Source organism: Chelmon rostratus, chromosome 14, assembly GCF_017976325.1.
Source record: "Chelmon rostratus isolate fCheRos1 chromosome 14, fCheRos1.pri, whole genome shotgun sequence".
Classification (NCBI taxonomy): domain Eukaryota; kingdom Metazoa; phylum Chordata; class Actinopteri; order Chaetodontiformes; family Chaetodontidae; genus Chelmon; species Chelmon rostratus.
The window spans coordinates 12939392-12952008 of record NC_055671.1 but is presented as its reverse complement, the minus strand read 5'-3'; the positions used below and the strand labels follow the sequence as shown (position 1 = coordinate 12952008).

Here is a 12617-nt window from a genome sequence, read left to right as displayed (position 1 = left end):
CAAAGCAGCAGCCGACCAACAGCTGATTCATATTTACTGAAATATTCAGCAACTGGTTCCTACACACTTCCCCCCAATGAGTTTTTTAGCTCTTGAGCAGAGTAACTCGGCACCAGTGCTGAAGTGCTACAGTAATGTAGCAGTGATAGAGGTGACGGAGCACACACAATGTTGGAGGTGATCAGAGGTGCCAAAGATTTGAAACATTCAACCAGAGGAGGTCAGCGAAACTGCGTTTCAGCTCGGTGTGAGGTGACTCTTTAAAATTGGAGGAACGCATGTAAACCGAGACTCTCTGGACTGCAATATGACGTTATCCATCAAGGCGCTGCGGCGGCATATGTGAAATACTTGAAACTGCACATTCCAGGTATTTCTGCTATTTACCCTGTGAGAGAGATTGTGTTTTGATGTCTCCTGGATCATATTTCACTGTTCTACCAGCACCTGAAACAACACACGGCCATCAAAGCAACCCCTCGCATTGTTTTAGGCAGAGGTGAAGCCGGGTATAGTGTGACATTGTTAAGGCACTGCAAAATCTCTTAAGCAGGAGGTTAGGTGTTTGTGTGTATAAAGTGTCTGACTTTGACACAGGTGGCCATGCTTTGCATCCTGTCACCGCTCGACAGTCAGTGTTTGTTTCCTTTAAGCGTGAACTTAACCTTAAGCGAGTAGTTGTTGCATGCAAGGTGCATAAATTCTGGTGCAAAATATTTTTATCTTTCTTAAATTGTTGTTATTTTACTTGCCATTTTGCACATTTGCATTTACCCTTGGCACATACACATTTGCACACATTTACCGGTACATTTGCACATTATTATTATTACTATTAGTACTATGGTTATGTCTTTGTAGTAGTTTTTAACTTGTAAGTTTTTACCTGTTTTTGTTTTTTACCTTAACTATTTCATCCATCTTTCTAGCTGTGTGTTGAGCTGTTTGTCCTGCAACAAAGCAGTCTCCCTGCAGGGATGAATAAAGTTTTTCTCTGAATCTGAATCTGAATAACAAAAACCTAACCATAGAGGTGGCAGATCAGAAAATTGTATTGCTGTATTGGTCCAAATATAAAATAAGATGACCATGACCATAAGACAACAGGAAGGCTGATATAAATACAACAGATCCCTGAACGTTTGATTACATTTTGTAATGAAATGGTTTAAGGTACTTGTAGCCCATTGGTCTTTGTAATTCCAGTTTACCATCTCAAAGACACTCCGCAGCATTAACCTTTTTTTAAAAAATTGATTTACTGCCCATGTGCATGTCCCCATGTGACTCATTTGAGATGGTTAGAGTCGAGCACTAACTTCCAGGTAAATAACGATGGTCAAATTGAAAGCACTCCTACTAGATAAATTGCTGCACATTTCTAATTAAAACGTTACCCCGGGGCTATTTATACCAATTAACTCAACCAGGATGACGGTTCCCCTCTGCACTTCAGACAGAATGTACCGGTGGCTCAGACAAATAGCATGTCAAGCCAAATATGTTGGAACAGCCTCATACGTAAACAACTGAATAGGCTGATTGACTCCCAGAAGAGCAGATATCACCACTGGAGGGAGCCAACATTGGGCCGCTGGTAGTAGATCTTCATCGTCATGTCTGTAACATTGTCACATTGTGTTTGTTTGACCCATCCATCCACCACACCCTCCTCCATATGCAGATTTTCTTGCTCTTTATACTCTCCTTTACTCCCGTCATAATTACTATGGCTACTCGAGGTCATCGCCTGAGAATACATCAATATGGATCGTAATAATCTGCTTGCACAGTTGACCTATACAGCTGTTTTTCTGGAGAGGACGAGCTGAATAGGATAGTTGATGAGCCTCTGATAAAGAGTTTGCAAACAGGAATTGTCTAGACATCTATTTAGAGAATTTCTTATTTTTTTATTTCCACCTGTCAGACTTTTATATTTGATTATGTGACAAATGTTGGGACCCTTCAAGCGTGTTGACAAACAAGTCACGGCTGGAGATGTTAGTGATGCCAGCTGAACATCCACATGCTGTGTGTTTGCCGGTCTCATGCTGATTTCTAGCTATTGAAGTAACACTTTTTTCACAGCCCCCGACCTAAATTGCCTGATGTAACTAAAAAAACAAACAAAAACAAAAAATCAGACACTTAAAAACAGATTTGGATGTACTGCTGGCCGCATTTGTCCTTGCTCCTGCAGGAACTGTAAGCTTATGAGAGTGTAAAGTTTAGCTTGCTGTACACTAGTTGCCTGAGGCAACTGCTGCTATTCAGTTACAGCAAACTTTTGCTGATGTTTCTCTTCTATTGCGAACTCCTTTTAATTTGGGGAGTCAAGAGAGGAACAGTGCAATTTTAAGGTCATTTTCTTCACATAGTAGTAGCCAGACGTGCTTCCAATCCATTTCAGGCTGACATCAAGGCCCGATCATCTGCCTACATGAAACATATTCAACCGTGGTGAGGACGGAGGGTTATTAGGTCATATTATTCAAAACTAATGCTCCTTGGTTGAGAAATTTCAAGAGGAATCTGAGGAGTGGGTAGACAGAATAAGGAACAGACAGTGGTGGAAGTGAAAGGTTTGCCTTTCTTTCCCTCGCGGGGTCGGCTGGGCCAAACTGAGACTGACATGTACGACCAGGCAGTCGGCAGGGCAGAGTGAGGAAGCAGCTGGCGCGCTGAAGAAAGGGCTCTGATGTATAGTGGAGATGACAAGATCGCTTATTGCCTTGCCTGCAAAACTATGAGAAAATGTATTACTCCCTTATCTCTATCTTGTTCTGTCACCAGCTTATTCCCCCTTCCCTTCGTCCGCTGCTAACGACGGCATCCTTTGCTGACCTTTAACCCCCCTTCATTGTCCTCATTTTCTATATCCTGTTGACAGCTTTATGCGTTCGTCTCCGCAGGCTGAGTCGGACATTGCCTTCTCTCTCTCTTTGTGTCATGTTCTTCCATTGAACAGATTGAAGAAGTGAACAGAGGTGACAGCTTCATTATAAAATAACAGGGCTGTTAATTGTCCCGATCACATCTTGTGGGAATCGTATCATTTACCCTCCTTAAATGAGACTGGCTCACCACTTTTAAAGCGGCCTTTCCACATGAAAGTGGCGCTTTTATCGTGCCTGACCACTTTTCCCTCCACATCACTCCTCTCTGGATTCGGTCCCCATTCCTGTCATCATTCCCTTGCCATCTATTTTTTGCCCCCGTTCCTCCACTGAAAACAAATTTAAATGCAAACAAGGCAAATCTGCCTTGCATGTCCTCCCACAGGAAAGACATTAAAAAAAAGCAAATGAGAGGAAAATCTTTGCAATCTCTCCCCCTGGGGAAGTGCTTACAGACATGGAGGGAAAACACACAAAATCATTTTTGGTTTTAATATTGTTTATTACAATAATCACTCGCACATTCCTTTAACAAAGAAGATTACGCTTCACTTCACATTTTCGTATGCAATTATGTACACGTGAATAACCTTGTGAGGAGCTGTGCAAACTTCAGTTTTAACACCCAATCCAGCCGTTAGGCACAAAAAGAAAAGAAAAAAAAAAACACTGCAGTGCAAAAAAGGCTGTTTACTATGCACGTTTGTTCATTTCCTCTTTGATTGGTGCAGCCAAATAGGTTGCTACTGCAAATTAAACTCAACATTCAGACTGTGTATATACTTTCATCCAGAAATTCAAAAAAATCAAGGTCCCTGAGCAGTTGGTTGTCCAAATTACGCCGCGTTCCCAGGGGGCTTCTGGGTAAATGAAGTTGTAGTGTAATCTAACCATAGTTTACATTGCTCCGAAGCCTGAAAACAAGATTACAGCACTTAATCTTGGGCTCCCATCTACGGTATGAATAATTATGAAATGTGATCATCATCATAATCCACGGCTTTAGCGAACAGATGGTTCAGAAATTCTCACAGGTGTGTCAGCGTGCATCGATGCGCGCTCCCCACATGTGAAACACTTGTTTGCTGCCTTGTTGAGTGCGTGCTGCTCCCTGTCAGGCTGATGGCAGACAAAGTGAAGCGGGCCAGCTACTGCTCTCTCTCTCTCTCACACACACACAGAGACCCAGATTCGCTGGGTCCGTGCCAGAGCCAGTGCACATGTGGCTGCTTATCCAGCCCTCATGCATTAACAGCACTGCGTGGTCAGAGAAGTCATAAACAGCTGCAGGAACTATCGCAGAGAGGATTTATTTTTAGTTTATTTTAATAATTACAACCATCTGCTTTGCTTTTTTCAGCTTTATAACTGCGCGGAATGATGCATGACCACTAGCTGTTTGCGTAAAGAAAACAAACTCCTTCATCTCTTCCCTCCCTGTTTAACAGTTGCACCATCACATCTCATAATATTCACGCAACAGATTTAACATCATGTAATCTACTTTCCCGCTCATTAGCTCTCAAACAAAATAAACTTCTCTCGCATTCATGAATAAACACATCTGTTAAACAATGCTTCAACATAAAAGATGAAACAAACACCAAATTTGGCAAGCCTACCTGAAACCTGATTTAGTCCACAATTACGCCCGAGCAAGAGCCCATACAGGCGTTTATGTAATGCTTGCTAATTCTCATGTGGCGCGATGACATGGCAGTGTAATAGAACAGCGGGTTGTTTCATAGGTCAGACATTTTCACAGTTTAGACGTGGCGGTGAATGCCTTTCTAAACGAAAACACAGTCCTGACAGCTGTGCGATGATTGTCCAAATGCTTTAAAACTTGAGTACATGCAGCTGAACTGACACCGTGCCAAAGGTGCTGCACTCTTTGCTCCGCTTGAGGTGACTCAGTTCAACGTGTGAATTCAAAATCAACTTCGCACAATTTTCACAAAACCTTGATAGGCAGTCACTTCTGACTGCGCAGAGTACATTTTTTAAGGAGAAATGTTGCCAGGTTTTGAGCAACGAAGGTTGAGAATAACTTCTGAATTAATTAGAGGTCAGTTCAAAAGAAACTGTCTCTTTTCTAGAAAATATTTAACAAAAAGATTTTCTTTTCCTTTGTGCATGAACTCTGATTGCTGATTCTTTTTTGTAGGCTCGAACCATTTTAAAAGTTTTACTGCCTAATTTCAACTTTATGCCAAAACGACCATGATTAAAATGATCGCATTCCCCTGGCAGGCTGCTCATTGCACAAAAACATGAAAAATAGACCTTGATTACCAAGTGCATTTGCTGGAGCATTAATTTTAAGAAGAATGTTTAAAAAATGTAATAGTTAATGATCCAAAACTTGAGCAGTAATTCTTAATGAGGTCTATTATCAATGTATCCAAATCGATGTTGTTCCCACAGCTCATGAAGGCGTATTTGTCTGGGAAAAAGAGCGTAAAGGCAAGTTGATACCAACACAATTCATGCTGTGAGAACAAAAAGATACTGCAGGCTAGACAACTACAAGAAATAATATAGTTCTAGAGTTAATTGCACAAACGTGAGGGATTCTTCTGCATGAAACAAGGAGCAAGCGCGTGGAGAGAACTGGTGAAACAGACTTTTATTGTGCATATGGAAGGTAAAGTTTGGATTTCAACTTGCAGAGAGTTCGTGTGTGCTTGCACCTCCGTGCTATCCAGACACAAAAAGATAATTGGTGCTTTATCATGTCTAAGGAGGCCTGTGATGACAAGACTCGTATTAAGTTTTTTTTTGTTTTTTTTTAAAAAGATACAGAACATCGTGCCCCTTTTCATTTTACAGTATGTTCTCGCTCCCTGCTTCACACGTTCGAGGTCTATTCAAATACACTGGAAATGGAAATGAACAGCGCTGCATTGTGAGGATCATGAAGTCTCTCAAATACATAATTGTCCACATTGAGACATTTTTCTGGTGAACAAATTAGCTTAGTTTGGCTGTGACTGAGACGTATGCCGCGCTGTGACTTTTCCCTTGACGTCAGGAGTTTTTAAAGTCATTCACAGTAATATGGACTACACACACACGCTGAGCTGTGACTGGTAATTGTGTTAAGTGATTATTACGATAGTGGACTCTGCTGGTGACAATCAGTTTAGATCACTCTGTGTTTATGTTGTGTGCATTGTGCTAAAAGTCATGTTTCATGCAAATATTTCTTCTTAATCCTACATTTTGAGGACAAAGTGCAGCTACAGCATGTTCTAGCTGTGTTTACAGATAATTTCATCCTGAAGCAGGATTATGTCTTTTTTAAAACGTTTTTTTGGATCAAAATGCTGCTCTGTCTCTCCACCACTTTAGTCCAGACTGAAATATCTCAAGTAGGGCATTGACTGTCAAGACAGTCTGTTCAATTATTATAATGTTCTCCAGAGGATAAATTTTACTGACTTTGATGCACCCCTGACCTCTCCGCTAGTGCCACCGTTCAGATTAGTGCTTTTTGGGGGAAAAAACGAATGGTCCGATCAGGCCCAGCTGTACCTTGTGTTTAGGGCGTCTTAGTTGTATGTTAACATGCTAACACATTAAAGTATAGAGCGAGGAAGGGAGACCATGCCCACACCAACACACACACACACACAAAGTAAACAAAACAGCTGGAGGAGACAGTGGGCTACTGGAGACAGGTTTAAACTGAGAGACATGATATTTGGGGTGAATCTTTATGTGAGGAGAGGGTTAATGAATATGGACCAACATAATGTGGTGTGAGTTTCTTGGAATCATCAAGGGAGATCTTTAAAAGAAAGCCAAACTTCCTGACCTGGTTGATAGTGGGGGGCTGGAGTCAGAGGCAGAAGTGCGTCAGTTCTGGTCAGCAGAGCAGAGCAAGGTCTCGTGGGCATCATTCCAAATCTTATAGCGACTGCAAATGTGGGCTTGAACAGAGGGAACTGAAGTGTCCCTCCAGAGCTGAGAACAGAGGTGGTTGGAAGCCTATGGCACATTTGAATGATGACATACATGTGGCAGGGCTTGACAGGGAGTTGTGTCGTGCCTGATTAGCAACAGGTAAGTGATCCGGAAGGAGGGGTTCCCGAAGGCAACGCAGCGAAGCGTCGCTCCCAGGTCCCGGTTGGCTCACTCCACTCTGAGTGATAACCAGAGGACAAACTCACCGTACCTCCAAGGGCAGAGAGGGCCTTCCAGGCTTGGGAAGGAGGACCCCAGTCAGACAGGATGTCAGTGGGGATTTCATGGAGTTGAAAAACATGGCACAACAGGAGGTCGGCTGTTTCCAAGGCTGTGGGGGAGTTTAGGGACAGCCGCAAAGTGTACTGCTTTAGAAAATCTGCCCACAGTGGTGAAGTACAAATACAATAAGCGCAGAAGTCCAGTATTAAAAACTAGGTCTATGTGAGACCAGGATGACCAGGGACCAGCAGGGGGCAGAGTGAGAAAAAACCCTTTTCTTTGAAAGTGCTTTGTCTCACAGTCCATTTTGTAATTGTATAAACTGTTCAGAACACCAATAAAGTCATGACACATTTAAGGTGTGTATACACTCTATATGCCATTTGTCTGCATTTATTCACAGTTGTGTGTTAACCCCTTGACGCCTGAATTTATATATAAATATATATTTATATATAATTATATTTAAAAATTAACTCTTTGTGTTTTTGCTTTCAAATTGATCCGAAATTAAGAGGAGTTTGTTAATTTTTCTGTAGCACATACAGGAGTTAATGCTTAAATGAAATAAAAATACTTTTTTTTCAAAATTCATAATTCCTCTTTGGAGATTAATAAAGTATCTATCTATCTATCTATCTATCTATCTAAAAGCCACAAAATTGTTTACAACTATTTACATTATAGCACCAACTACAATAGGGTTCAAACAAACTGTATCTGTCCACTTTTTTCAATACTTCAATGCAGTAAAAACGTCTTTTTTGTGTATTCAAAATTCATTTATTTCATCAAAACAGCCACAGAATTGGCTTGCAACCATTACATTGTAACAGCAACACAACGGATGTAGTTTTCACTTTGACCGGTCCGACGAGAAACCAGTGCTTCCAAAAGGTTCCTAGGTGTGTACTGAATATGCACAAACCGGCATTAGAGGAATGCATGCGCGATTCGGCTGCAATGTGGATTAAGGCGGTATGATGCCAATCAATGACAATCGGCTTTAAGGGGTTAAACACTCAGTGAGGTGTAAGATTACACATGGAATTGAAATACAGTCGAACAATTGGTTCAATTCATTGCTTTTATATTATATACTTTATTAGTGAAACTATTGCTTTTCAGAAAAACATCTTCTCTGTTTGCAGTGGGCCTCTGTTTGGTCATGATCAGTCAAATCTCATCTGTTCCCTTCCGTCAGCAGCAGAGCGTTCTGTGCCATAGCACTCTGACACTTGAACGATGGAGGACAGGAGTCCAAAGTGATTTTTCCTCAGAAGGAGGGAACTGATGTCCTTGTGCGGGAGGTGCTGAATTGCTGTCTCCACTTTGCGCATCATGGCGCATAGTGACAGTTCTAGGTTGACAGCCACACACCAAGGCCACATGTGCACACACTAGAGTTAGTTGTGCAGAAACTGCTTGGTGTAGCTATAAATAAGGCTCTGGTGCACTTTGCACCGTGCACTTTTAACATTGTTCGAGCAGGTGGATTATACAAGACATGGTAAGTATCCCCAGTCCCCTGCTGAGACATGTCTGAGAACATGACACACAGCCTCTACCAACCCCAGCACCGGGGTCAGGGGTCCCTCCAGTGCTCCTGGTCCCTCCGGACGAGTACAGGAACAATCACTTGTTGTTTGTGGATGAGGGTGCAAATGCTGCTCTGCAAATGACCTCCACAGGCATCTGTGGGTGAAACATGTGACGAGCCACATACGAGACCTAGAAGGTGCAGCATAGTAAGACCTGTCAGTGCAATGCCCTATTATATCTGGAATTACCTTTACAATACCATCTATGTTGTTTCTAGCAAACAAGCCTGAAATATATAGCAGAATCCTACACTTCCAAGTATAACACCTTCTTTATAACAAATGGTTACTCAGATCGCATGAACAAGAATAGATGTTTGTTAGATCTTAGCAAAGTCAGTAAAGAACATAAGGTGGAGGTTAGGGTGGTGGAAGGAGCTGTGACCATAGGTGTCAGTTTATAATTGCTGTAAACCTGCGTGGCATAATCTGATTGGATGTTGCTAGTCTGCTGGTAGACTCAGTAGCTGACGAATGAGCCACTAATATTGATGCACGAATGAAGCTGAACTGTTGCCAGTTTTCGAATGCAGCTACAGCGCTCTGCCTAAACTAAAGCAATGCTTCATTTATGTGACATATGAGCTGGATTTTGTCAACCGGAGGCCACGGTTTGGATTAGGCTGGAGATCAGCTAGATGAAAAAAGACCTGCAAGCCCCAGTGTCGAAGAAGCTCAAGAGCTGTGTCAACAAGCTTGTCCCGCTACTCTGTCAAAACACAGCGACTCTGCAATCCCTGATAAAACTTTGTCTGGGGTGAGGCGACCGGCTGTGGGGCAGAGGCTAGAAACCTTTTGCATGCAATCTCTTCCCTCTCTGCCAACAATCTGGCCAAGCTGGACATGCTGAGATAGGCTCCTTGTGCATTGCCAGGTCTGGTGTTTGCCCAATTAGGACAGTCCTCTGTATAAAACAATGCAATACTTTAACTCACATTGGGTTGCTGTGAGAGAACAAATAACTGAATGAAGGAATGCACAACAATCAAATTTTAGTTGCCCTCCTTATTGGAGCAATTTGCAAAATGTGCATGCGGTTAGCTACAAAGCTACACCATCCTGCTGTAGCAACACGACGAAGGTGAATACTGGAAGGAAACTCTGACATTGTAACATAATGTCAGCCTTAAAGAGCCATGTAAACCAGAATATGAGTGCAGCTGTTTGATATGCAAAACATATGAGCACTTTAAATGTAATGCCTTCAAAAGTGGGTAAGGGCTGCTCCTGCCGAGCATGAGCCGCCAGGGTTGAATGTGCTTATCCTGATTGGCTTATGCAAGCAAATTCTTTGTGCTGAGATGAGAAGACGAGGGGCCAAACCATCAGAGCCACGCTGAAAGGGGAATCCAGCATTAACAGAACTGTGCGATTATGGTGTGTCCAGCGTAGTAAAACATGACTCGTCTCACAGTCAGAGGCGAAGTTACTGTAAATGTGTTTAAGAGACCGTCTCTGTGTGTCTTCCTCTCCAGGTAACGTGTTTGTGGTGAGTTTGGCATTTGCTGACCTTGTGGTAGCCTTCTACCCGTACCCCCTGGTTCTCTATGCCCTCTTCCATGATGGATGGGCGCTGGGAAACACACAATGCATGGTAAGACCACACCAGAGACAGCATGTTTAGTTTACTACCAATGCCAGTAAATCCACCCAACAGCACAAACGCCACTTCTTCTTCTCCTTCAGGTCAGCGGTTTCCTCATGGGCCTCAGTGTCATCGGCTCCATCTTCAACATCACTGGGATTGCGGTGAACAGATACTGCTACATCTGTCACTCCTTCTCCTACAGCCGGCTGTACAGCTATCGCAACACTCTGCTGTTTGTTGCCTTAATCTGGGTGCTCACGGTAGTGGCCATTATCCCCAACTTCTTTGTCGGCTCTCTGCGCTACGACCCGCGGGTCTACTCCTGCACCTTCGCCCAGAATGTCAGCAGCTCCTACACAGTGGCCGTGGTGGTGGTCCACTTCTTGGTTCCCATTGCAGTGGTTACCTTCTGTTATCTACGCATCTGGGTGCTTGTGATTCAGGTCAGTCTTCTGCTTCTCTGTGTGGTTATTTTGTCTTTCGGCAGGGCTTAATAGAAGGACTTTTTGAATAGCATAATAACAACCAACCAATTAAACTGGTAAACATGCTGTGAGCTGTGACGAACACCCCTTGGGCCAAACAATAACGAGATCCATCGGCCTTCCAGGGTTCATCCAAATCCAAATCCAAATCCATCCATCATCTATACACCGCTGAATCCTTTGCAGGGTCACGGGGGGGCTGGAGCCTATCCCAGCCCGTCTCTCGGGCGAAGGCAGGGGACACCCTGGGCAGGTCGCCAGCCTACCACAGGATATATACAGACAAACAACCACACACACCACACACACCACTCATTCACACCTACCAATCAATTAACCTCAGCATGTTTTTGGACTGTGGGAGGAAGCCGGAGAACCCGGTGAAAACCCACGCTGCACAGGGAGAACATGCAAACTCCACACAGAAAGACCCCTGGCGGGATCGAACCGGGGACCTTCTAGCTGTGAGGCGACGCTGCTAACCACCGAGCCACCGTGCAGCCCCAAATCCAAATCCATGTCCAGAAATCTGGTCTTTCTAAGTTTTGGAATTTTGACGTTTAATTATTGATCAGTGTGCTCATCCCGTCGCTGAAATCCTTTTTGCCACATAGCATTTCAGTGAAGCAGTTTGACTTGTCATTACCGTAGTAACCGTAGATTTAGGACAAACTCTAAACACTGCCAAGTTTCTGTTTAGGTTTGGGTTTCTGTCTGGTTTTATGTGTCTGTATGTAGGTAAGGCAGAGCGGCGGAGAGAAACATCATCATTTACAGTCTAATTCCTGTTAAATGTGTTTTCATCATCCAGGTGCGACGTAAAGTGAAGACGGAGGAGAGCCCTCGCCTCAGACCAAGTGACTTGCGGAATTTCATCACCATGTTTGTTGTCTTTGTGCTGTTTGCCATCTGCTGGGCTCCGCTCAACCTGATCGGATTGGCGGTGGCCATCGATCCGTCCCGCGTGGCCCCCCGTATCCCCGAGTGGCTCTTTGTGGTCAGCTACTTCATGGCCTACTTCAATAGCTGTCTGAACGCCATCATCTATGGCTTACTCAACAGGAATTTCAGGAACGAGTACAAACGCATTGTCACCTCCGTGTGGGTGACTCGGCTTTTTGTGACAGAGACTTCGCGAGCCGCCACGGACGGCAGGAGCATGAGGAGCAAGCAGTCGCCGCCGCCGCCGCTCAACAACAACGAGTCGGTCAGAGATCGCACAAACAAAGAATGAAATCTGGATCCTTGAGCCTGTTAAATGGTAATTCCTGGTGTTATGTGACATTCAGACGGTTGTGCAGCTAAAGAGTATCAAGAGAATCAATCAAACCGGAATGCATGGCTCGGTTTTCTGATGGCTGGCGGCGATCAGAACAGGGCGCAGATAAACACGTTTATATCTGTAGATGATTTTTCCCTCATTTTGGCTAAAGTTGTGAAGAGTTATATAATTAATATAATGGGTTCTTCAAAGTTTATCATTTATATTATTAACTCAACAACTTTGCTAAAGTGCTATACAGAGTTTTCTTAGCGATGTTATTACGTCCTGGGAGAACTGAGCCGTGCATTGCAGTTTTATTTTGCTCTTACTCTAAAAACAATCTGAATGGTACATTAATATTTCATTAAAAAATGTAATATCCTTTAATGTCTGCTGCGGTAGACTCTTCAACACATTTCACAAACTGGGGTAACCACTAGACATACACCTCTCTTTAGTAACTTCAAAAGCCTCAAATATAGTTCAACTCGCCTCAAATGAATGCTAGATTTGAAGAAGAGGAGACAACGTCAGTCTGTCTATCATGTATAAAATCAGTCTGATGACAGTAATGTGGTCAGAATTGCA

General features: G+C 43.3%; 1 protein-coding gene across 1 annotated transcript in view; it reads left to right on the top strand.

Annotated features, from left to right (window-relative positions):
• mtnr1bb (melatonin receptor 1Bb) overlaps positions 1-11999 on the top strand; it is a 30426-nt gene extending 18427 nt beyond the window's left edge. The window contains exons 2-4 of the mRNA XM_041952006.1: positions 10168-10286; positions 10379-10723; positions 11577-11999. Of these exons, the coding sequence (XP_041807940.1) occupies positions 10168-10286; positions 10379-10723; positions 11577-11999 (887 nt within the window). The remainder of the gene's footprint in view (positions 1-10167; positions 10287-10378; positions 10724-11576) is intronic.
• Positions 12000-12617: the final 618 nt, after the last annotated feature.